The sequence below is a fragment of the Mytilus edulis genome, chromosome 6 (assembly GCF_963676685.1).
Source record: "Mytilus edulis chromosome 6, xbMytEdul2.2, whole genome shotgun sequence".
NCBI lineage: Eukaryota > Metazoa > Mollusca > Bivalvia > Mytilida > Mytilidae > Mytilus > Mytilus edulis.
The window spans coordinates 36,890,160-36,917,735 of record NC_092349.1 but is presented as its reverse complement, the minus strand read 5'-3'; the positions used below and the strand labels follow the sequence as shown (position 1 = coordinate 36,917,735).

The window sequence follows — 27,576 nt, the reverse complement described above, 5'->3', positions numbered from 1 at the left end:
AACTTGTTTATAGGCAGGGAATGAGAATGATATGTACTGGTTCCCAACACAATTATGTGCTGCCACCCTGCTTCTCCATTGTGACACTACTTTCATACCACCATTTCAGAATATGGAATTCTGGGAAATATTTACATTCAATCTTTACTGTTAGTGCAATCAAAATTCAAAGAATAATCATTTGTGAAAATGGAATAATTGTAATTGTCTAATGTGTAAAAATGACTGACTTTTGAAATCTTTTACTAAAGTAAGTCATGCAGCATGACATATTTGTCTGCACATGTCTTAGATGTATTTCGACCTCATGAAATTTTAACTGTGGAAAGTTATAAAAATCAGCTGAAATATATAAACTAACATTTCAAGTGAAGAGTGAATATTTTCTTTGAGTTACAAGATTCTGAGATATTTGAGTAGCCGGTGGTTATATATTTAGTAGTAATTATTCATGTGTAAACAGGAACTCTTGTGTGATGTATTATATATTTATGTACTCAGTAATAATATTTTAATTATTAAACAATTTTGTTCCACTTTGATCAAAATATTTATTAATAATTCTGTTCATTTGGTGTGACGTATTCACTTCATATAATTTTACAACTACTAAAACAGTTTTTTGATAAAATATATATTTATATACAAGCTTAATGAATTAACAAGCTTATTTATTTTGAAACTGTTTGGGATATATTTAAAAGATATTATTGGGTACATAAAAGAACATTCTGTCAATGCCAGATCTTAAAATCAAAATTGAGACTTTCAATTGAGAATAGACAATTGATAATAGATCATATATAATGGATTATTTCCCTTTTTATAATGATTACTTCCCTTGAATTAACATATTTTGTCTATCAATATGTTTTAAGGTGGAAATTGGGATGTTAGTTCTGGAAAGAACTGTTTAATAAAATCATAAAACTTTAAAGCTACTTTCTATTTTACATTGGGATAAACTCCGAAAATGGAAGAAGTCCTTTTAAAAAGGGGATACAATCCAGTTTAAAAAAACAAAACAAAAAAAACCAAGTTGTTTGTAAAAGTAGATCTGTCATTCATGAAACAACCAGTTTATTTCCGTGGAGTATATGTTAGAGTATTGTTTATATAAGTAATTTATGTGAGTGCACAGTATATTATGAAAGTCTCTCAGTGGAATCAATCTTCAGCTAATTTTTTTTTGGTATAGATTTGGGATATTTTTTGGCATAGATTTTTTATTTGTTGTATATAATATGCACTAGTAGAATTAAAATCACTGACTTAGATATTTTTTGTTAGTTGTAACTTTTCAAAATTTGAAATTATAATGTAGAAAAAGCTGTTTACAGAATGAGGAAAAATATCTAAAAGGCTATTACAGTTATATGGTATAATGAAAATATTTAAACGCAAAGGATATTTTAATGAAGAGAAATTAGTTCTGTAACTGAAATTTTTGTTTTGAAGTATCTTCAGAATTATTATTTCTAATTCAAGAGTAAAACATTTTAATTTGAAATTTGTGATATATCTTTTGTAATAATTTCTGTAAACAGCTGAAATTTTATTATTATGAACACTTGAATTCTATGAAAAATAACACTGAGGCTCTTTCTGATACAGACATATGCAGATGACCTGCTACAAAATCGAAAACTGATATTGAGAATTACAAGTTTCAAATGCAAAAAAAATATACCAATCCAAGTGAAAAAATTGTAAGTTGACTGTTTTAACACAAAGATGACCGAGTTGGGGAAAAAATCTGTAGCAAAAGATTTTCTGCCTCTGTGTTGTAAATAGTCAACTAACAATTCCAATGAACAACCAGAAAAATTCGATTATGTTTCTTTTAATATCAAGTCATTTGCAGATAGCTGTATTTGTGTGTGTGTGCTTAAATTTCTGGCGCCACTAAACTTATCTCCCTTTTTCTAATCCTTTCGTAGTGACAGAAGATGGCGAAATTGTTTGGGAAATACCAAGCGACATGATCGTACCAGAGATGTGTAAGTCTTTTCCCGGGTCACATGACTCCCATGTGACTTCCTTACAGATTTTTATGCGTGCAGTTTTTAACCCAATTTTTTGTGCTGGTTCGATTCTAATCAGCATGTAAATCCGGATTGGAAAACAAATCTGTCTTTCAGTTTTCTTTCAATCAGATTTTAAATGTTTAAAGTTTTTAAAATTTCTTTTTCTACAAAAAAATCTTTCTTTATGAAAACTGTGATATATTTCAATTCACGCCATCTGCTCTTCAGCTTTTCCTATTGCTGTTTGAACTTTAGAGATTTTGCATGCTTTAATTTAATGGTTCCATATCTAGAACTAGAGGAACGTAGCTGTTTTAGCATTTATTTACTTTGAAGTAGGAAGTGTTTGCATGTTTTGCACACGAACTATCGTACATAATTTTCCAGGAAATTATTAACATTGCTGCTTAATTAAATTATGATATAAATTCACATGACACTTAGTTCTACTTCTTTTTTGAATTATGTAATGTTTTCATATTGCAATAGCATGCTTTCAAAAGAAACAGCATGTTGTTTACTTAATCGTTTATGAAATAAAGATTTTCAATGCATGATACAATGTAATATACTTACAATTGATATCGCTCTGTTTCTTTTGAAATATTTTTTGGTAAAAATAATGCATGTATCCAGAATTTCTAAAAATAATTCAAATCTCTGTTAATAGGCTAAAAACACTGCTGTCTTTAAGATTATGGCATCCTGCTTTTGACAAAAAGTTATTTCCTTATTTCATAAATTTGATAACTTTAATACATTTCAATAATGTTCTAATGTAATTTTAGCTTTGTAGAATCTATTTATACCATATTTGAAGAAAAATAAACTTTTTACCAGAAGATTTCACATAATGATAAATATAAATGATAATTCATTGAATTATTTCTTTGTAGCTTTAATTGAAATTTGTCAATTCCAATATTATTTGAAAGAAAATATGAATTTTATAATGCAAGCGAAGTTGACGCAAGTTTCTTTTAATTACTGGAATAAAATCTTCAAATATTGGAATTAGCAGAATATCAATGAAACTACAACAATGCATTGTAGCAATTGTGTCATACATTTTGGTTACCAAGGCAACTAAAGCCTGAATACCATTCTTTATTTATAGGTTTGCTACCAGGAACCATCCCTGCAATGTACTCTCCATATGGGCGTGGCTTCCCGACGCTGGCTGCTCCAGCCGGATATTACTATCCACCAGGTATGGAAATCTTAGAATTAGGGCAGTGGTATCCATTCTAAACCCATCAGTTGTTTTCAGTGAGACCAGAGAAGTTCCAAAAGAAATATGAACAAGACTGTTAAATTGTTTTTGACTGTATGGTTGATTCAGAATTTGAACTGTTTTACAGAATGAATGAAGAATGGAAAAAGAAATATTATACATAGTTGTACTTGCATCAGCATTTTGGACATGAACATGTCTCATTTTTATGTCTAACTTATCTCCCTTTAATGAAATATTTGTCAAAGGTTTGTAATTGATGTCCTTTTCTGAGTATGCAGTTTTCCTATGTCACAAATTGTTATCTTGCCAAATATGCCATTTTGATGTCAATTGCTTCACCATGTTCACAATAAAAGGGACATCACTCTGTGTTAAGAAGTAGCAGGCCATGTCCTTTTATAGGCATGCAAATATAATTGAAAGTCCCTAGTTTATCTGAATAATTTTTCAGATTATATACATTCATTCATTCAAACATACACAGGAAAAACATTTAGGCATGGTTTTCTAAGAAAAAAATAAAGGAACAATGCATGAAGTCATGAAGTAATTTCTACAATAGGAAAAAGAGGAGATGTGGATTTATATCAATGAGAAGAAACCTTATTGTGCTAAAAAAAAAAAAAGAAACCAACACATTTATTTTTCACCAGACAGTCTTCAACAAGAGACAAACATTCAACTATTCAAAATTTGGAAAGAAATTCAATTTAAAAGAAATTAAAGAGCACTCTACAACCTCAAACGAAACAGTTAAATGTTATATCTAATTTAATTTATATAATGGTACAATTATATATTATATTTGATGTAATATATAACTGTACAATTATGTTATCTTAAATACATAATATATGTAACAGCATAGTTGATTTTTCCTCAGTGTATAGTGTATAAAATGTAAATATATAAATGTAATGTTTACAATATTTATTGTATTGATTCAAAATATAGCCAAAAAGTAGATATTAACATATTTATATTTTTTATTTAACAAGCTTGATTATTTTTATCCCGCCGATAAGATATTAAATGTATTAAAATTTAGTGAAAATGAGCATAATTTTTTTATTTATTATATACATATATATAACTTTAAGGTGCTTCAAAGCAATAATTGAGCCATATTTTGAATAATTAAATTATTATTTATTTATTATTAAAATTCATGTTCAAGCAATAAAAAATATACTTAGAATACTTTGGTAATGATCAGAAGATTTTTAGGACGTTTAAATATACATGCACGACAATATCTACCTCACCTCACAAGTATAATTGTTATGCGTTAACCAGCATTTTAAGTGCAGAATTAAAATAGACCTGCCATGCCAATTTGTCTTATAACTTGAAATTTTTTAGTAGAACTTTCTCGAGTGTTTTAAAGGAAAAGCGCAAAAAAAATTGAATTCAGAAAATAAAAATTAATTTTTCTTGAATTATCATATAAAACCTGAATTAAATTTTTGAAAATATTTTCTATAAATTTTGACTAATTGACAAAAAAGTCAACTTGACCTTTGGTGCTTTTAAAAATTTAAATAAAAATAGTACAGCTTCATATACTATAATGCGATTTTTTTTGGCACTTTGTACAGATTAATTCCATAAAAGTCCTTCAAATAAAGTAACACTGTATTTTAGGTTGTCTTTTTTCATTAAAACATCTTGAAATGCACAAGAGAAGCTAGCTTCCACTAATATTTTGGAAAAATTATTAATATTTTATACATCAAAGCGGCAAACAACATTTTTAGATTGTTGATTGTAAGCTGAAATTTCTATGACCAATTCAGATCTGGATCAGTGATATTCTTGAAATAGGGAATAAGCATTTACAATTCACATAGCTTGTTCAGGATACTCTAATATATAACTTCCCATTAGGCAATAAGCATTAAGTTTTGTTGTCCAGTGCCTTTATTTCATGATTGACCATTTTCAGGACCGTTAAAAAATTGATAAATATTTGTGATAATTTTGTAAAAAGTTCAGTATTAGATGACAGAGGGTACCATATCTTTATTATTTTAATTTATATTTGTGTAAGGGGACTTTCTCAAAAGTAGCAATCGTTTACTTTAATTGTGACCATTTTTTACATTTATACCCATTTATAGAATTTTTCAGAGCAACACGACAGCTTAAAAAGTTGTTGTAAAAATTTGTGCCATTTATTTATTTTTATTCAGGAACTTATGTGTGCATCAGTGAGAAAGTAACAAATCGAAACTGATTATTTTAAGATAAAAAAAGAAAAATACTTGCCAAGAGATTTACAATTAAATTGATTTTACCTCAAGGTAGATAACTCAACAAAAATTAGAAGTTGTCTCCCTTCTTAGATTTATTAAAATTCATTGGAAACTTCATCAAAGGACAAAAATAAAATCATACATATCAATGCTAAGACTTCATGAAATACTTTTGAGATGTTCCCTAATGAATGTGATATTTTTATTATTATATTTATTTATATAACAAAAGTACCAAGTTGTTGTTAACAAATGCATCATGATTGCAATAAATCACCAGTAAGGGAAAATCTGCAATACTTTTTTTTTTTCTGTAATGATCCAAGAAAAGAATATTTATAAGAGGCAACTTGGTAAATTTGTTAGAGATAATATAAACTGTTGATTTCACAAATATGCAATTTTGATCAAATCTTTTACTGTCCATATCTAAATGTATATATATATTTGTTGAAAGTTGTAATGTCCAACAATTTATTGTAAAAATCAAGTGTTTTGTGTACTTTTAAAACGTGTACATTGTTTTGTACATTCAACATTTTACTATTTATAGAATTGTACATTTAATGCATCCATGCCCATTTCATATGATTATAATTCCTCTTAACCGAAATCCAAACGAAGCGACCATTATTTTTGTTTCATCTCTTTTTCTTTTTTTTCTCTCGCATCTTTAATATTAATATATATTTTTGTGCTATTTCTTGTTTTGCTGGTTTTGTTTTTGTATTTTTCGTTGCTAGGTGCTTTTATTTTACGTCAATGTTGCCTATATATAAATAACGGTATATTTATTTTTTCTTCATTATTATTTAACTAGCTGTATATTTGAAAGTTTTATTTATTTTTATCAATTTGAAAGTAAAATCTCATTATTATTGACCAAAACATTTTATGTGAGGCCCATGATAATTTTGTGCATACAGTATTCTTTGATACTTTGGAAACGAATTTCAATCATTATAGTTTTATTGATGCATTATATGTTCAGTATTTGAAATTTTACTTGATTCATTGATTATACGAAGCAGATGTATATCTAGCTAAAAGTCTATTTGCCAATTACCAATTTGATTCTGTTATTAGACATAGTTATCTGAAGTTGTCTCCCTTGGCCAATTGTAATCTGGTTCCAAACTGGATCAACTTGGTTACTGCTCATGCAAAGCACAATGAGTTGAAAGTGATAGGTGTTTTATCCAATGTGCATACAAAAATCACAATTCATGTCATTGTATTTACTTAGATTAAAGATTTAATGTTATTCAATCTTTGAAAAACTAGATAAATTTGTTCTTTCTGCCTGCTTTTCATTGGCAATGAAAATTTTATCACCATTCTGTGGGAAAAAATTTGTGGGATTTGAACTCTAATCACAGGATCAATTGCAGGGTTGGCAAATAGTCTATTTGGTAAAAGCGATTTTTATTCACATGAGAATGTATGGTTAATAAGCCTTTGAATTAAATTACAGATTCTAATTTTTTTGAAATCTTTATATTTTTTTTAAACTCTTGAATTTTGTCTAAAAAATCAGTTAATTTGAGATACTGTTGATGCTCTTCTATTTGTTATGTGTCCTTCTTTTGAGGTGTATTTTTTACATGGTTATTTTTTTTTCAACTTTGTTTCATTGTTAGTTTGTTTTTTAAAGAGGGGAGGGGGGGGGGCTGTATTTTTCTCATTTGAAAATAAATAATCTGCAGTATGTCCTTTATTGGTAAGAAGGAACTTTAGATCTGTAAATTAATTTAAAGGCTTATTTTTTTATAAATTGGATGGACAAACTTAACGTCTGCACTTGTTTTGTATAGTGCAACAATTGTTTTTAATGTCCCAGGTTCTCTATGTTGTAGCCCAAGATTTTATGTTGTTAAATTACATTTTACAAAATAATACATGTTGCACAATATTTTCATGTGCTGTATACTCATTTATAATCTTGTATGATTGGATTGATATTCAATGAGAATAAACATTTTGTTACACAAGATTTTTCTCCATTTTTTCATTAAGATAATGTTTGCACTTCTGTTGAGAATTCTTGAAAAAAAAAAACCAGATTTTAAGAATTTTTTTCTCCAAAACTACAAATAAAAATTACTACATCAACTTTAGTTTTTTAATGTAATTTAAAACAATTAAAGTTCATAATGAGAAAACAGAATGTGCTTCTGATAGTTAAGAATCTTCTGCTTAGATTTTGTCAATTCTGTTTTTCTTCACTTAGAAAAATGAACACACACATGTTAATTAATACACTTATCTTGAGAATATTTGTAAACTGATTTACGTTTGCATTCAGGGCTTGGTGCAGCTCTTAGTACCTCTATGGGGGCTTCCCTCAACTCATTGGCAGTGTCCCGCAGTGCTGCATTAAGAGGTGTTGGACGAAACGTAGTGGGACTCCCTTTAGGCACAGCTGGTAAGCGCCACTGATGTCTCACCGCTCAGTCCACATTTTCTACTTGATTTTTCTGTATCAGTCGCTTTCAGCTTATTTCCCCCATCATCCTTTGCACAAGATGGCGTGTTTGTTACTTGGAAGATTTTGTCATTTTATATGTGAATATGTTATTTTTTTACTTGAACTCTGCCCTTTTGTGCTAGCAAGATTATTGTATATTTTAGTATTTATTGTTTAGTTCTAATCAGTATATGCATAGTGATTAATCATTGTACATTGGATAATCAGCACATTTTGTTTAGAGGTTATATTTAGTGGTCAAGCTTACAGTGCCTTCCAGTGTAAAGTAAAGACATTTTTAGACCTCAAGTTTTTTTTGTTTTTTTAATAGTTTTTTTTTCAAGAACTAAGAAGATTATTTATTTCAAATGTCCATTTTGGCTATTTAATGGTGGCATGATTTTGAATATAAAAGAAAAAAAACTCCATTTCATCTGAAATTTCTAAAAAAAGATTTCAAATCTAGCTAAAATTCCATTTTGAGAAATTCTAATTATGTATGGTATCTGATAAAGAAATATTTTTTTTTCTAAGGGAAAAATGGTTATCCAATGTTAATATCTAGATGTAAATACACTTACCTTTTATACATGTGTGGTTTGTATTGATATATCCTGTGTAGCTAAATATAGAATTGTGTAATATTGTGTGCTATGTTTGTGAAAATCTTTATCAAAATATGTGTCACAGACACTCGTTTCATTTCGTGGTTAAATTTTAGCAAGAAATAACTTAATATTGCTTCAAGTTGGCAGAGATATGAGGTAAAATTGTATCTGATAACCTATCATGATACAGCAGCACATTACCTCTATGCTATTTATAACATAGACATGTCATCAAAGTCTTTTAAGGGGAGACAATTCTCCATTTTTATGCTTCTTCAGTTTATTTAATAGTTTATTAATACGATTGAAGATATTTCTTGCTAAATTTCAATTTGAAATGAAATTAAGCTTGAGAATTTGTCCAATACCAATAGATATTGAGGTATCTCAGTTCAAAATTATTAAACCAAAATGGTTTTTTTCCTCAAAACTGATTTTATTTATTGAACAAACAGGAAAATATGATATTTGTTAATAATGTGAAAATTTATTGATAACTTTGATAAGCATAACTCATAAATATACCTCTGTATAATTGATGTAGTATTAAATTCTAAAATCAACAGATTTCAACCAGAACATTTATGAAAAAACTAGTTTTGTTCCACTATGATTGAAATCAGTTGATGTTGTTAGATTTAATGTTAATGCATGTGACTTTACAGCTTATTTCTGATTGGACAATTTGTTGTTAATTGGTGATCATGTGACCTTATGTTTGTTATATATAACAAGATTATGAAACATTTTGGCTCCGCTGATTTTGCATGAAACAGTAGTTATCCAAGCACACAAAAATTATGAGACTGCTTTGTTAGAAAAAAAAATGTATGTTTTTTTTTTTTTTTTCTTTTTTTTTTAGAAGTTAGTTTTGCTTTTGGTAGTGTATTGCATGCGACTGACATAAACTTTAGTTTCTAATATACAAAATAAACAATAGATAACCAATTTTTTTCATATACTTATTTTTTTATGTAAATATTTTAGAAACTAACATTATTATTTTTAGAAAAATAGATATTTTTTGATTTTCTCTTTTTTAAAAAAGAATCGAAGTTATTTTTTGTAAAAGTTAAAATTTTATTTAGATGTTTAAAAATACTGAATGCTTCTTTGCATATTAGTGATAATGATAAACTTGGCTTAGATTTATGAATAGTTAGATAGCTTGAAATTGATTTAACTATATTTAGTCAACCTAATGTTGTGTGCTTGTTATATTAATGTTCATGCAAAACCAGGGAAGCCAAGCCTATATTTTTTTATAAACCTCCACCAAAAAGCAATGATTTGATTTTAAGAAATTCTTATCATCGCATATTTGGAGGGCTTATGAAACAGATTATATTTTTGTTTATGTTTCTAAAACAATGTTCATGAATTTCTATGATTAAGCAAGACAAAATAATTATGATTTGAAAAATTTTATTAATCCGGATAAGTCATAATGAATTTTCTCAATCTCAAAATCCATTGAAGTTAAAAAAAAGATGATTTATATGAGAAACTTATTTATCTTGCTTGAAATACGATTATACTACAGTAAAATTTGAAATTGAAATAGGAGATTTATTATGACCAATGTTATCATTTTACGGATTTTTTTTTTTTTTTCAAATTTAAAATTTTGTCTTGCGAGTTTCATTATGACATTACTAAGAGAATTTCTATTCTCTTATTCAGGCTTCCCTGGTTATACAAGCTATCTTGCTGCCCCATCCCCTGGCGGTGACCGACATGTTTCACCGTCTGCCATATACGCTACTGATCTTGGTGCTGCCCAGACTAGTCAGCTGACCGGATTACAGATTCAGCGAAGCGAGCCGTCTCCCCAACCTAACATGTCCTCTCCACTACAGCGTGTTAGTGAACAGCTGATTAATGCACAGCGTGCACAACAAGGACTCTCAGGTAAGAAGAGAGGAAGAACAAATTATTCCGCCACAAGAAAAAAGTTCCTACCACGGTGACCAATAATTCTTATTTCTGTGTCATTTTAGTCTCTTGTTGAGTGTTGTCTCTTTGGCAATCACACCAACTTTCCTTACTTTAGACAAGATTCCAGGAAATACTTTGGGATGGTTTTCACTTTAAAAAATGCAGAAAGATGATTTCAGGAATAGTTGATGATTTGGATCAGATATTTTATGGTGTCATCCAACATTTAGACAGTACTGTCTCCAGATTTCAGTAGTTTTGGCAATGAAAGAGAACAGTTTATCATTTGCCATAATTACATTAATTTTCAAAAGTGTCTCAAACATCTGATTTAGCGTACACGCTTAACAGCAAGCTTTAAAGGGCCCAAAAATGACTGTGTAAAACCAACGGTCTAATCTATATGAAAAACAATAAAACAAGAAACAATTCTAAACCACATCAACAAACAACAACCACTGTTCATCAGGTCATTACATTGTAAAAATTAAAAAAATATTCTCACTGTCTAAAATTTCAAATATACAATCATTTATTAAAGTTGCAGTAGTTATCTTCAAAAATAAAAGTACGTTTGCAGTTTCAAGCAATGATTTCCAAAAAATAACATACATTGGAATTATTTATGGAGTACTAATTTAAATGGATTTTGTGGATATGATCTGAGAGTTTCAGAATTCTAAAAAACATTACTTTCAAGTTTTGTGATAATCAGTTCAATAGTTTGGAAAAAATCTAGTATAATTTAAGACAACATCTACAGCAATTGGAGCAAAATTTCTTCAAAAATCCAAATCAAACAGAGTGCATACCTTAAATCCTGAAACGCAAGAACATTAGTACAGCTATCTTGGCTAAATATCATAGTGGCCAGTTATTTTGTAGGAGAAACCTGTAATATCCAGAGAGAGTCGCCATCCTTCTGCAGAAAAACAGGCAGTCCTTATCAATTAAAATCTGTTGAGTCTAACATGACTGGGGTTCGAGCTCACAACCTCCGAGTTGAAAGATTAGCGAATCTACAGTATCCAAATAGTATGAATTTGTATGACATAGGTAAACATACAATCTAATAATTTTTTCCTTTAATAATTTTTTTCACATGTTCGACTCATTGTTAACGAGTTAAGAATTGCATCTTTTAATGTTATTCACTTTTATTTCAGCCATGCTGAACGGTTTTGGGCAATCTGCCTTCCCTGCAACTACCTCACCAAGCCGTGGTTTACCCTTGGCTAACAGCCCTGGTCCACTAGACATTTACAACAGTCAGGACAGTCTGTATCTTCAAGCCACCAGTCCTCAGCCAACTCTCAGTCTAGGCCATGGTTTAGCTGGTCATAGTTTAGCTGTAAGTATTATCAGATCTTAGACTTATGACCTCAGTGTATACGGTAGATAATTTAGTTGTTTACATGTGAAATTATCACAACTTCTGTATTAACCCGCATAAATTGTGACTTTAATGTTTTAAAAAAATGGGAAAGATGCTGAAACCAATGTGTTTTCACTCTTTGAATTAAGAGTTAAGTACTTTGTACAGGGCTAGACAGAGACAAGAGATTAATTAGAGATGAGAAAAAAGTATAACAGCCAGAGTAATTGTGTTATTTTGCTTTTATGTGTGTAATTATGGAACATACAGTCAAAAGAAGATGTGGTATGAGTGCCAATGAGACAACTCTCTATCTGAGTCACAATGTGTAAAATGTAAACCATTATTGGTCTAATTATGGCCTTCAACAAGGAACCTTGGCTCACAATGAAAGTCAAGGTAGACAGAAGTTTCCAATTTTTGTTTTGATTCTATAAGACTGTTTTTTTGACAATCTGCAGCTGTCCTTGATAATGTGAATTTATTGACATTGATAAAGTAGTTATGATTATTCTTTTAATTGCTTCTGTTGCAGGGACAGTTGATAGCTACAAGTTTCCAGAATGGATATTAGTTACAATGGCAGAGTAAAATGGTATGTAGTACACTAGTACTATCTCAATCATGTTAATTATGATTTGTAGTTCCTGCTATTATTGTGTATCATTTATGTACTTGTCGATAAAACAGAGAACATTAGTATATATTCTTGAAATTAGAGACTAAATTATTTTAACAGTACCATCTATATTTAGAAAAACTTCATATGCTTCAATAGATTTTATAAAAAGAAAGAAAAATGTGAGGACCTTGAACAGATGAAAAATATATACCATTGAAAAATTATTCCTGAAAAAGCAGCTAAAATTGTACGCATGCAGTAAAAAAAACTTGCAAATGAGTTGGGTATTACAATTCATAATATTTTCGAAACAATAGGAACTTCAGTTTTTTACAGTTATCAAAATGACCTTAAGAAATATCCATTAAAATTTGTGACTAAATAATTTCAACAGTACTTCATATTTTAATAAAAATGTGTATTTTATTTATCGTCTTTTCTATTTCAGATCTTCAGGAGGGGTGTTAATTACACAAAAGATCATAATGGCTGAAGGAAAAATTGTCTCGAAGAAATGGATAGTTCTTAAATTGCATTTAAAGGTCCTTCTTCAGACTCTATTGTTTACAACTTTTATTGCTTATTATTATTATTATTATTATGGATATTTATATATCAATTCTTATGGGTTATTTGTTGCGAAATATTTTTAAATGTTTGTTGAATTACGCAATTTTACCAAAAAACAAACTGTTGTATATTGTATGTTCTATGCAGTCAAAATTTTACATGTAGAAAACCAAATTTCAACCCTCATCCCAAAGTTGTAGATATCGCTGTGAAAATACCTAAATCCCTTAAAATTCTATAATATTTTTAGAATATTTCCTAAAGTTAGGATTTTGCAAAGATTTAGCCGTGCATTGGTTCAATTTTTATAACAAGAACCATTTAGAAAAAATAGAGATTTTACTGTTGATCCAGTGAAATCTTTAAGTCGTTGAATTTTTTGGGATCTAGGTATTTTCATAGTATTAGAAAGAATATATAGGTTGTAGTATTTATTTAAATGTAGAAAATTTTTATGTCTTAGGAAAAACATGAAATGTTTGCTACACTTTTACATGCAGTGATTCATAATTTATGATATGTATTTAAAACTATTAAAATTATAGGCATTAATGTAATGACAAAACCTGTGATATGGTCAATTTTTTGAATTTATAAATTCTGAGTGCATAGATACTAAAGAAAAAGATCTGGGAATGTATGGTTAGTGATAAATGATTGTACTTAATTCAAAACGTATATCTATCGTTTGATGGATGGGAGTCTTCAGTGAAGCCAAAGTCCACAAAAATGAGGAAATCTAGTTGCCATGACAATAATAAGGATTTTTTCAAATGATAAATTAGACTTTAAAATTGTTAAATCTCAGGACCTCTTTAAGAAATAAGTTGATACCAAAGAAAAAGAGATCCTTAAAAACTTAGATCAATATTTAAATTGTGTTTGGTCGACCCATCCATTTTTTCAAAGGAATTATGGGTTAGTGATTTGTTGATGTTTTTCATTGTCATGGTAACTAGAATGATAATGGCTAGTTCAACATGTTGTATATAAAGGTTGTATATTATTTTTTCATGTTATATTTTTTCTTTTCTTTGATTATTTACATTTTAATTTTAATTTTCAAATGACATGTTATATTTTATTTTTTGCCTTCATTCATTTTACATTTAAATACTGGGCAATTATTTCATAAATTTTTATCTTTTAATTAATATTTAATTAACAAAGATAAATAATTTTCCATTTGATTTATTGTGCTTGCACAGAAACTTTTCATTTTATCATTTATAATTTTTTGTTGAGGTTTTTTTTCTAGGTTTCAATGAATTTTTATTCTCTGAAATTATAATGATATTTTTTTTTAAAGTTCAAACCAACAGATATTTTAAACAGTTTTATCTCAGAAACGAAAAATGTCCAGTATGTATATTTCATTCAATATTAGAGAAACCATTATCATTTTTTATCTTTCATTTATTTTTAAGTTAAATATAATTTTATCAAATATTGGTAGTATTTATTCGTAGAACTTTTTTTTTATTCCCTTTCTTTTCATAATACATTTATTGTTTTTATCGAAATGTGATAAAGAAACAATTTTTAAATGGGGTGTAAAAATGGTTTGTTTACGATATTTGCATGGTTTCGTAAATGTAAAATAATGTGTGAATGGTTGGGATATATGTTTTTTTATAGATTTAGATTCCCTATATACCTTTTATATATTTTCGAAAAGTTTAATTTTGTTAAAATCTTTTATTACTAATTTTTTTATTCTGCTTCAATCAAACTTTCAAACTACTTAAATTTTATTTTAAATTCTATCTCTGTTTTGTATGGTTGAGGGTATTGTTAAATTTATAATGGCAATAATTTATTCTTGGAATAGTGTTCATTGGAAAATCTTTCTTCTAACCTTGTGTTCAGATTTCTCTTTTTTTCCTTTAACTTTTTAAATTTAAAATTGTGAAAAAATACCATGCTGACCAAATATTCATTATTAGTAAAAGAGAAAAAAATAATGTTTTTTTTACCAACTCTAAAAATATTCAGGGGTATGGTACACCAAATATAACTTCCGTAAAGTCTTCAATAAATATTTCGTAATTTGTCAAATATTTGAAATTTACAAAAGTATGGGGTCAAAATCAATAGATGATATTCATTTGGCAAATTGATAATGTTTAAATGGCAAGGATTTGTATTATCTGTTACTTTTGGCATTTTACGCTTCATGTTCCAACTTTTTGCTAACAGAATATACTGGTATGCTATGCATAAGATATTTAAAAGAACTAAGCTGGGTCTTGGTCAATAAAATTACAATGAACAAATGAAAGAAACTTCAGGTATTTTTTTTTTATTGTTTACTTGTTGGGTTTAGAAAAGAGGCAATACTTTACTGTCATAGAAATAAGTTCTATCTCATATTGAATGTCTCATAATAAGGAGAATTTAAAAATAGAATATCAATATGTTTTTCTTCAAATATGGATGTCAAAAGTAAACTTTAAAAGAGCATTTATTGAAGAAAGTCTTTGAAGGTTTTTTTTAACAATTTAATTTACTAGATTGTTCTTTATTTGTTAATTTTATAAAATATACAAATAACCATCTAGAAATGGTCTTGCATTATTTCTTGAACAATTTGTTTATTGAAATACCTTTTCACTGTGATGGTGTAAATATCACAATTACGCAGAAAAAAATAGTGCTGTTATTTTGGAAAACTACATCTTTTTTTACACCTGGTACCTTTGATAACTATTTACACATTTTCTTGAAAAAAGGTGCTAAGCCAATTTCAAATTTTCTTTCAGTTTGACATTGAAGGAAACAATCGGTTAAATTTTTGAAGTTAAAAGCTGACATTTTGTTTTTTTCAAATGAATGTTTCTGTTTCACCATGTAAACAGTTGTCTTGTAAATACATGTAAAATTGAGGTTGTTTTCTTATATTTAGAAAAATATGTTATTGTTTTTACAATTTTACAAATTTTATGGACAGTGTTATTAAATCTATTTGTTACGAAAATTTGGTCAGTTTAAATAGTTTCAATAGATCAGTGTGCACAAGTTCTACGCATATCAAAAGCTTTTGCTTTTTATATAAGATTAGCAAGTCCTTACATTGATTTTTTGCTTTATTGCTTTTGATTATTATTATATTTTTCAATTACTATCTGCTTGATTTAAATGAATAGCAATAATTCATTTTAAGAATTTAAGAAATTTGTAAAAGGATATTTTGTTAAACTTAAACATGTCAGTAGTTCAAAACCTTCTTTTGCATCTTCAGTTTTTACGAAAAAATAATTTTGCAATTATACAAAACCACGCATTTGGAAATAACTAAAATGGATTGTGTAAATTTTGTTTTTTGTCAACGTCTGTAAATATTAGCTTTATCCGTGAATGTGATTTTTTTTCTGTGTCAGTGTTTGCATGAAAAGGCACATAAATAAATAAACAGCCCCTAGTGCTATAAGAATAGTAATAGTGTACAAATATAAAGATTCATCAGGGTCCAAAGTACAAAATATGTCTCAGTCACAGAAGAAAGGGGTCTTCTCAAAAATGTTAATGTTTGCATATATAGTCAGATTTTTAATTTATTAGTTGAATTTTTTTCATCATAAGATCTGAAACTCCATGGAGTGAATTTTTGGGCTTTCTTCAGTAGTTAGTTTCACAAACAAAAATATTTTTGAGATTTCCTCCTGCATTACTATCTGTGATAACTAGGTTCTTAACCTGGTTTAGTTAGTAAATATGTAGTAGTTAGTAGGGTGTGTATCGTGACATATGTAAAATACCTTTGTTAAGTTAAAAAGATATCAATATTTCACCCAGAAATTGTTTTCGTTTATATTTATATTCCTCATGTATTTGTCTTTGTACATAAAAGTTTTGATCAATGTAGATTTTGATAAGTCATTCATGCTTTCTGGCAGGTGATATCAACGCTAAATATTTGACAAAAATGATGGGAACATCTCAGAATATAAAATGGTGCTGATATTTTGTCAATATATAATTTGAGGATTGTATTTATATCATAGATTTTCAATAGGATATTTATACTATTTAGTAATTTTACTAAAATGCCGGTCACTGTTAGTGTGCTATTTGGTCAAGTGTAAAATTAGTATAGATTGCATGACAAAATTTGCATGATAAAAATAATACTAGTCACAGGTTTCTTCTCTTTAAAAATTAGACTAAAATAGATAGCGTAATTACCATAAAATAATGTTATACTGTGTACGAATTTTTAACACAAATGAATTTTGAGATGTTCCCCATTATTTTTTCAAGAAAGTGTGATTGAGAAAATATATTTAAGGGACATTCCTAATTCTGGAAAATGAGAAAAGGAGAATAAGGACTTTGCTTAGAAAATGGGAGTTAAACGATTACCAGCAATATTTTATTTTATCAAGAAAGGCAGATTTTTGAATTATGAACTCAGGGAACACATTTTTTTGTATGAATACAGCTCTTTCAATTTTTTTGATTGAGTTTAATGTATTCGGTGAATAGAGTAGGCTTAGTGTAGGAAAAAGTTGGTGAAAATACTTGAAAAAATACTTTTCAAGTAACTTAAGATTATTTAAAAAAAAAGTTTTAAAATTGCTTATTCTTGATTTTTTTTAGACAACAAATTGTGAAACATTTTCAACAATTTTCAGATGTTCCCCTTTGTTAACTTTTTGTAAAAATGAAAGATTTAGGATTTTTGGCATTCAATCTTTTTTCTTCAAATCTTAATATTTGTTGTTAATGTTTAAGTCAATTGGAAACTAATAAGACCTATTGTTAATATATTTCTGTTTTTTAGTATTTTCACCAATAGGTTTTAATGTTAGCTACATCAGTTTAAAAGATCTATATCTATTATTAATGAATCTCTATGGATGTGTGTCCTGTAGTATTTCCAACAAGGGTCTTTTTACATGAAGCTGTTTCACGAAGGCTTACCGTCTTTTGGGGTGTATCGTGTGCATTTGTGTATAGTGCACACCCCCTTTATGGTCTAAGAATTAACATGATACTGTTTGCAAGTCGAAAATATTTTCAGGCTTTTAAAAAAAAGTCCTTAAAACAATTGAATAATCCTTTAAAAAATCACTATAAATTAAAAAGTAAGACAAAGGTATATGTATATGTCTTCATCGCGAGCAATTTATAAATCAAGTTGTGATTGCTACTATAACAGGGATAATGAAAATGATTCAAAATAGTTAAGCTTTACTGAAATACTTCATGAAATAACACCCAGCTTATTTAATCAGTAGAAAAACATATAACCTTTTTAGAACGTTTGTTTCCTAACCCTGTATATGTAATGTTATAAGGACTGGTCCGTTTTTTCATATCCAGTTTTATGTGAATTTTTTATACAAGTATTATGTATATTTGTTTTTGTATAAACTAAATAATTGTCTCATTATATCGTCTGCAATAAATGCTGGATTATTGTTTACTCCCATTTTCAAAATGATTGACACTTGTGTAAATAGTTATAAAAAATTGAATTAAAACATTTGGGGGTGACTTCTGATTATTCAAATGATTATTATGCAAAATAGGTAAGGGTTACTGAAACAATTCTTCATTATACAGAAAATGTGAACATCAGATAAATAAAATTAAAGGATTTAAGATAAAAGCATTGTCCAAGTTCAAATTTTGTCTTTTCTCCAGAAAAATTCTAGTTTAGGCTTTTAATTAGAGTAGCTATTTATTTGAAGATGCAGCATATATTATTATAAGGGTATTTATTTATTTGATACCATGGCAACTTAAAACTTGTGCCAAAGATGTTACTGTATCCCTGTGTGATGACCTATCTGTGGTAACCAGAAAAGTGGCAATAATTGTATGTGTGCCATGTTTAAAACTATACCAAAAAAAAAACTTTAACCTTGACAAAGCCAATAAATTACTTAATTATTAAGATACTTAAAAACCATTTTCTCTCATCATTATGTCTGTAAAGTGTATTTGTGAAAAAAAAAGTTCATTCAAAAATTAAAAGTATATTCAAATTGATTTGTCTTGTTGTCTTTGATTTGTGAACCTAATATGGTATTGATATATAAAATATTTTGAAAAAAAACAAAAAAAAATAAGGAGATATGTGGTATACGGCAATGAAAAAAAAAATAAACACAAAAAACCACATCCACCAAATTCCCCGAAGGACAAAAATCACTATGATATTCAAAGAATAGGTATGGATCTTAGAGCATTCACTTGGGTGTGTTGTTGAACTGGTTTTGGAAGTACTAAACCATACTCTTAAAAGAGGAATATCAATAGGACCATAGAAAAATTCACATTAAAAATCACTTCAGAAAATGCATTGACCTTCAATATCTGCATTACAGATGACTTTTATCATGTACTAGTACAAGTAACATCTATTAAATGATACAGTGTCAGAGAATGCTGACAGTTACTGAACACAACCTTAAAATTCCTTATCTGCTAATGTATAAGTTAGACGTTTGTAGATTTACATTTTGTTAGTTTCACTTCGTAGTAGGTCGTACTTGACAAGAAAGCTAATATTATGTCCAAGTTTCCATATACTAGTAACAGAATCATGAGCATTTTCAATATAAACTAGTTCAATAGAACTACAGCATGTTTCTTCACCAAAAGTTTACTTGGTTTCGAATGATCTTCCTGAATATTCAACAATATATATGCCACTGGACGTTGAGCAAACAACAACCAATGTATAAATACAGAAAACAAAACAATTGAAACGTATTGAGTCATATTTCATACAGTTAATATTTATAAATATTAAAGAAAAAGAGTGAACACATTAATTATACAACAGCAATGTAATTGATTGTTTTATCCAAAGTCTTATACTGGTTGTCTTGAAGTTTACGTTAATACCATATAAAAAGTTGGATGCAATAATTATTTCATTATAAATCCCTGTGAATGATTGACTTATTAATTTATCCGTATTAATGCTGCATCACACTAAAAATTACGAAATATAAATGTATTGCGTAGATTGAAACTTTAGACGTCACTGCAAATACGTGTTAATTAAACAAACGGAGCCTGGTACGTTGAGTAATATGGAACGTTGCTATAGAGAAGAAATATATCATGTTTGACACAATGTTTGATGATAACTGTCAGAAGTTCTTATGTCAGTGTTCAAAATGGACAACGTTAGACAATGTAAATGAAAGATCACATAAATATTTCTTCCTTCAATACAGTGCAGACCCCCTGAGTATTATCGCACTATTACCCATGCTAGATGTGACAACAAAGGTGCAAGTTAAAAACAGTCTGATGGTGCGGTTAAGGAATTCTGGTCAGCACTACTGCTTGAAAGCATCTAGTGAGATACTTTCCACAATAGGTTGTGGAAGGTTGTTCTATTTCCGTATTGCGTCTGGAAAAAGGGAATCATACAGTATGATGAATCGTCTTGTGTGTGTCCTTTACCTACCGGTGATTAATATGTAGCTCTACCCTAGATACTGCTACACGGCCTTGTTCTGAACATCATTACTGCCTTGCATTTGGCCCTCGAATCTCGGCTAGTGGTTGCCATTGTAGAGTTTTAGCGGTGATGTTAAACTGCTGGTTTGTTGGTAGACGTTCATCACAAATAGGGCTGATCTTCTTTGCACACTTTCTAGCTTCTGTTAGTTAAGGTAGGTGAACGGATCCCAAAACTGAGCATGCATTGTAAGGCTATGGTCTAAGTAGCGTTTTGTAGCATATAGCCTTTGTCTGTTGGGGACAATATTGAAGATTTCTTTGGGTGAAGACCTTGTTTGAATTTGCCATTTTAGATATACTCCTATGTGTTTATTCTTTTTTTTAAAACCTTACCTCAGGAAAAGATTACCTTAGCTGTATTTAACAAAAATTTTAGGAAATTTTGGTCCTCATTGCTCTTCAATCTTTATTTGGCTTTTTTAACTACATGTATTTCTGATTCGAGCGGCACTGATGAGTCTTTTGTAGACGAAACACAAAATATCAACCTGTTATCTTTGATGAGTATAACTTTCCAATTGATGGTGTTATGGATAATAACGCTTAGGTTCTTTATCATAAGGACAAGTTGCGACTAGCAGGAACTGTTCTCCCTAAATCAATTTTGAGCGTCTTTTAGGATGCAGTAGGTATCAAGACGATTTGTAATACTACTACAGAGTATGTGCTCTAGGATCTTGCATGTGACAACAGTCAAGGAAACTGTACGTTAGCTACTGGCATTTGATATGTCTCCTTTCTTGAAAATTCAATTCCAATCTTGTCGTATAGTGCTTTAATAGATTGATGTTTGAAATAAAGAGGTTAATGTTGCTTGCTGGTACAGTGCAACCTTTATATGAAGTCTTGTTGAGGTCTCATCTGGACCAGCTGGTGTTAGGATATTCATGTTGCTTTGCAATCTTAGTACATCATTTTCAGTTACATGTATTTTAGTCATTGTTGGATGTGGACTTTTATTAGGATGGTATTGATATACCCACTCGTGTTGAATACTGAAGAAAATTGATCGTTCACAATATTTATAAGTTATTGAGGACACCTGAATCTATGGGAGGTGAAACTCATAAATAATTTGCATTTCTTACTTTTAAAAAATCCCCAGAATCTTGTAGGATTTGCTGATAATTCAGGATTAATGATGTCGTTAACTTAGTCTCTATAAGCCTTCCTATGGTATTTCTGTGTTGAGCTTTTTAGTCGATGGTATCCATCAAGATTATATTTTCTGTTGGCCTTTCTTGCTTTTTCAAAGATCCTCTTTATCTGTCTTCTAATTTTTTTTTGATTTTCTGGTTTACCTAAGGTTGATTTGATCTTGCGGATGGCATTTTTGATGGTATTGTTCCTTCAAGTATGGTAGGTAAGTTGAATTAAATAAATTCCCACATTACAGTTATATATGGCTGTCGATGTATACGATGTCATTGTCGCCAATGATTCAATAATGAAGGCTACTTTGATAGGTCTAACATGGTGTTTTTTTATGGGAAAAGAGACTGCTGTTCCAGGTGACTGTCTTTTACTAGGTCCAGGAAATGGCTTATTCGCATCGCCAATGCTAGATTATGTTTTCTAATATATATTGGGTAGATTTATACCCCCCCTTCCAAGCCAAACTACTGGTGAACTGTTCTTTCTAATCAAGTGGGTGATTTGTATATACTACCAATGATGACCGATTTGTTGTCATGATGTGATATTAAGTGTCATTTTCGACCACACTGATGTAGTTTGATTTTACTGCTTCGAGAACTTGTCCATAGCCATCTCATCTATCCTTCCTGTATACAGTGTACCCGTCAAGGATAAAATAATCAGAGCTACTAAGTTTACTACGTAGCCAAGTCTCTGTTCCTATCAGTATATTTGGATTTGCTGAGTCTAATAAGTTGCAAAGTTCTTCTTTTTTTTTGTCTTCATACTCTGAAAGTTGTCAACTAGTACATTTTTGGTCTTATGTTTGTGGTTATTGTTCCTATCTGTTGTTATAAGTGGAGAAGGTGTTAATACTGGTGGACATAAACTCACAGTTACATTTGAATTGGAGAAATAAAATTGAGAATGGAAATGGGTAATGTGTCAAAGAGACAACAACCCGACCATAGAGCAGACAACAACAGAAGGTCACCAACAGGTCTTCAATGCAGCGAGAAATTCCCGCACACAGAGGTGTCCTTCAGCTGACCCCTTAACAAATATATATACTAGTTCAGTGATAATGAACGCCATACTAAACTCCAAATTTTTCACAGGAAACTAAAATTAAAAGTAATACAAGACTAACAAAGGTCAGAGGCTCCTGACTTGGGACAGGCTAAAAAAATGCGGCGGGGTTAAACATGTTTTTGAGATTTCAACCCTTCCCCTATACCTCTAGCCAATGCAGAAAAGTTAACGCATAACAAAACGCACATTAAAATTCAGTCCAAGAGAAGTCCGAGTCTGATATCAGAAGATGTAACAAAAGAAAATAAACAAAATGACAATAATACATAAATAGCACCAGACTACTAACAGTTAACTGACATGCCAGCTCCAGACTTCAATTAAACTGATTGAACCATTGTCTATATCCTATGAATATCAGGCACAATCCTTCCCGTGAGGGGTTTAGTATCATACCATCATAACATATATGAGAAGAACATAACCCGTGTCATGCCAACAACTGTTTTTCAAATAAATGTGTTTAGTTCCGATGCAAAGACCCTATACGTGAATCAATATTAACGCCAAAATATGCAATCTTTAATGACCTGACAACAGTGTCGTAACTATACCCCTTCTTAATAAATTTATTTAAAGGTTTCGTTAGCTTCTGAGTTGAAAATTGACATTTTTGTGCTTTATAAAGAATATTTCCATAAAATCTTGGATGTGAAATACCTGAAGGTAAAAGAAGTCTGCATGTTGAGCTATATTTACGAATGATGTCCTTATACCGATGATAAAATTTAGTAAATGTTTTGACCAGTTTGTGATATCGAAAACCCTGGTGTTATAATTTTTCAGTAATACATAAATTTCTCTCGTTAAAATCTAAAACATTGTTACATACACGAGCAAATCGTACAAGTTGCGATATATAAACACCGTAAGATGGTGACAATGGAACGTCACCATCTAAAAATGAATAATTAACGATAGGAAATGAGAAATCATCTCATAAATCATAAATTTTAGTATTAAGCTTTCCGTTAATGATATAGATATCAAGATCGAGAAAATGTTCGAATTGTTTGATGTGTTTACCATAAAAGACTCAAATAAACTCGATGAATAGCCACGAGTAATGCAATGTCATGAAATATTAGACACCTGGTATCTTTGATGAGTTTATCTTTTCAACATATTTCTTGCAACACCAAATTATGGAATAATATACCTTTAAACATATAAGTCTATGTAACTCATCTCTTAAGTTTTAAGACATTTTGGTAAACAAATCAACATACTGTTACAAAATATATGTTGGAAACCGAATTTAAAATAACATCCACGCATGCTTACGAATGAACGGTTTTAATTTCCAATTGTCTACGAATTATAGAAGATTTCCCTTATTTGGTCGTGGTTGAAAAAACAAGTTTCCATTTTCGTAAGCCTATTCTATTTATATTAACATACCGATAATTCAAGCGTTATACCCTTTTCTTACTGCTTTTTCACGACGTGTTGATATTATTACTTTGCTTTCTGTGTCATATCTTTTAAATGATGGAGAAAAAAGAATTGATTTCGCATAGGTTCATTTATATATTTACAAAATAGGTTCACATCACACTGTGAATGCTTCAATGTATGCTTTCCTTTCCTTTCATCCTGTTTATTTCCTATTAGATTGTATTTTTTTCATTTTTTATCCACAAATATCGATATACTCCACTAACCTGTTTTTATTTTTTTAACTCTCCCTGACATGCATGGATAGTGATTTCTTCGAGTAGTAAATTAATCAATGCTGCCTTTTATCATTTGTTAAGAGTATAGATAATGTTATAATGAACGCGATTTAAATTCTGTCGTAAACATCACCCCAAAAGTTCATTCAGAAAATTACATTTATGTCTGAAGGAAGGAGCTAAAAAAAAATTTAGATAGAAGGCAGTGGTTAGTTTATTTTTTGGCAAACATTCTGATATTGTTGACATGGAAAGAAATGTGAAGATTCTAAATCTGAATCTTGTCTCCGAATGATGACATCTTCCATTTCGTTGCATGTTTTTGTGTTATATAATTTAAGTTTGGATGTAACACGTCTTCTTATTGGTCTTTTGTTTATCAGATCATAAACCGTGACACCATCAATGGTTTTTTTGACGATTTACTCCTTAAAAAAATGGATCTTAGCAGGGAAGTAAAAGGAATGACTGTAACATCTTTTTCTGTCTACTCAAAAAGTTGTGTTCAAATTCAGTGTGCACAACATTTATTATGAACATTTTTTCGAAAAGACAGATTTTTTTACAGTCAATCCGATCCTTTAATATTATGTTTCATCACAATATGTAGATGTGCAAATAATGTATTAAAGTGGCAGAACCAAGTCCCTTAGATTCATTTCACACTTGTCCTTTTAAAAATAGTATTTCAATTGAAATTGATATCTACATTAGAGAATACTCATACAATTTTACACAGAACCAACTGTCAAAGAGTTAGAATATCCAAAATCACACCTATAGTAATCCGTAACCGATGACTTTATTATTATTATAACGTTTTGGATACAAAATGATGAAAGCTCTGTGAAAACAAAATTACAAATTGTAAATGCACAGTTTTTGGCTCACATACCTTAATATAAATAGTGCATCCTCATACCTTGCATCATATTTGGCCAATACACACTTATATATCTTGAAAAATATTAGAACTTGCGCGCTAAATTTAGTTTTAAAATTTATATCAATGCTAGTGTTAAAATTGCTAAATTAGCTATATTCCGCAAAAACGAAAACAAATTGAATTGCATAGGGATTGTATTGTCAAAAACGGCTCATCCTTATGTAGCAGAAGGATTTTACTTTCCAAAATATAGCTTAAAGATTACATTTTCACAATATTACAAAAATAGATGATTATAAAGTTGCCGTAGGAGCGACACCATACATACTCATAATTGACGTGATAAAAATGCAGATAAAAACGACTTTAATAGTCTCTGTTTCATTTTGGGGGCTTCAGTACACGTGTCCAGATTATATAGTAGCGTATAATAGATATGTATCGTGGATCGATGAATCAAGTGGCAGAGAACTGAATCGACGTACAACTAATGGTCAAACCTACTTCTTCCACGCTTCAAGAAAATATTATTACTTATGCGCTGTTGATACCGCTACTGTGTCTAAATATGTGGATGGGGAAGCTAAATTCACCTACACAACTGATGAATTAAGCCTTTCAAGAGGAATAGATGTCGACTATGAAGGGAATATTTATATTTGTGGATACACCTCACAAAATATTCATCAACTCACAAAACATGGTAAATTAGTGCGAATAATACCAGCTAGAACGTTTGGACTATATAGCCCATGGATTATACGGTTTGAAATTAACAGTAATAGATTTCTATTGACTGATTTTGACTCTGGGAAGGTTGTTCTCTGTAAAATTTGTTAATCATACACAAGTAAATATTCTTTCCGATGATATCTACATTGACAAATCTAGTATAAAAGAAAGCAAAAAAAAAAAACTTCTAATGCTAGAGTCCAGAAAATGAATAATCAAACAAATGCCGATAACAACACCAAACAAATATATATCAATTGAACATTTGAAAGAAATTGGTTTTTAAACTGTGCTATAAGAAATATACATGCATACACAAAATGTCCAGTATTTATCGAGATTGTTGCATTGGAAGCTTGTGAAACTGAAATTTAAAAAGTGCCTACCTTCGCTATATATTGATAAAAAAAAGAGGGGAAATCATATTTATACAAATATAAAGATCTTTCGGATCACCAAGTAATTTTTAGTGTTCTACAAAGTCCTAAGCATTTTACAATTTTCCAAAATATACTAATTTTGCACATTTAAAGTGTTCGTACAATGGTCTGCTCTTGTCGCATGAAAATTCAATATTGAAATAGTATCTTTTCATGAATATAACAATATAAAAGTCCTCTTTTTACTATTGTTGATATAATTTTAAGAAAATGTCGTCGTCTTCATGTTTTTTCTGTCTTCTTGATCTGTTCGCATTCAATGTTTTTTTCGGGTTAAGGGCCGTTTGACATTGCGTAATATTTTTATTTCAGAAGTACCAATCTTTGCACATCAACTGATTCCTTTTAGACTTCTTCCTGAAATTCGCTGTTCTCGCCACATATACATAATATTCGAATAATTAGCATGTTCCAGAGATAATACAACCATTTAAAAAAATAAGTTGAAGTTGGTATTTCAGAAGTGTTTTCGATTACTAGTAGCAAGATTTTAAACCAATTTAACACTATGCTCCTTTTATAGTCTGCTGTATACGTCGTTTTCTATTGTAGCAGACAATGATAACATTAAATGAAAGTTTTGTTTTTATTTCACCGGAACACTTTTTCCATGAATTTATTATTAATAACGTTCTTGCAAAACATCAAAAAGATCTAGTTTTCAGTGTTTACTTCAGGAAATGGAATATCTTGTCGCTTAATTTCCCACTGCATAAATAGATGTTGTCGTGTCTAATTTTATTAAACTTGCACACCAGTTAACATTCTTTGCGATTATACATGAATGCATATAACTTTATTCATAATTTCAACGTCATTATTACATTAAGTTCAGCGGTAGAAAATTAAAAAAAAAAATAATGCATTCATCAAACACAAGGCTGAATTTACAAATCACTGAGAAGCTTTGATAAATATGAACTTTAAGATAAATGATGCCGTAAACCTATAAAGGGTTCTCAAAAGTGCCTTAATTGTGCAGGAGTAGGTTCGGTAGGGGCCACTTATGGCCTCAAATTTGAGGTT

General features: G+C 29.6%; 1 protein-coding gene across 5 annotated transcripts in view; it reads left to right on the top strand.

Annotated features, from left to right (window-relative positions):
* The window catches only part of LOC139529053 (RNA-binding protein Musashi homolog 2-like), a 105,539-nt gene extending 86,443 nt beyond the window's left edge, over positions 1-19,096 (top strand). For 2 of the 5 annotated variants that reach the window (XM_071325296.1, XM_071325300.1), the window contains 7 exons: positions 1,941-2,000; positions 3,145-3,237; positions 10,278-10,505; positions 11,418-11,588; positions 11,699-11,883; positions 12,443-12,502; positions 12,978-19,096. In XM_071325296.1, the coding sequence (XP_071181397.1) occupies positions 1,941-2,000; positions 3,145-3,237; positions 10,278-10,505; positions 11,418-11,588; positions 11,699-11,883; positions 12,443-12,481 (776 nt within the window). In that variant the 3' untranslated portion in view covers positions 12,482-12,502; positions 12,978-19,096. The remainder of the gene's footprint in view (positions 1-1,940; positions 2,001-3,144; positions 3,238-10,277; positions 10,506-11,417; positions 11,589-11,698; positions 11,884-12,442; positions 12,503-12,977) is intronic. The other 3 variants (XM_071325298.1, XM_071325297.1, XM_071325299.1) reach the window with 3 other exon arrangements.
* Positions 19,097-27,576: the final 8,480 nt, after the last annotated feature.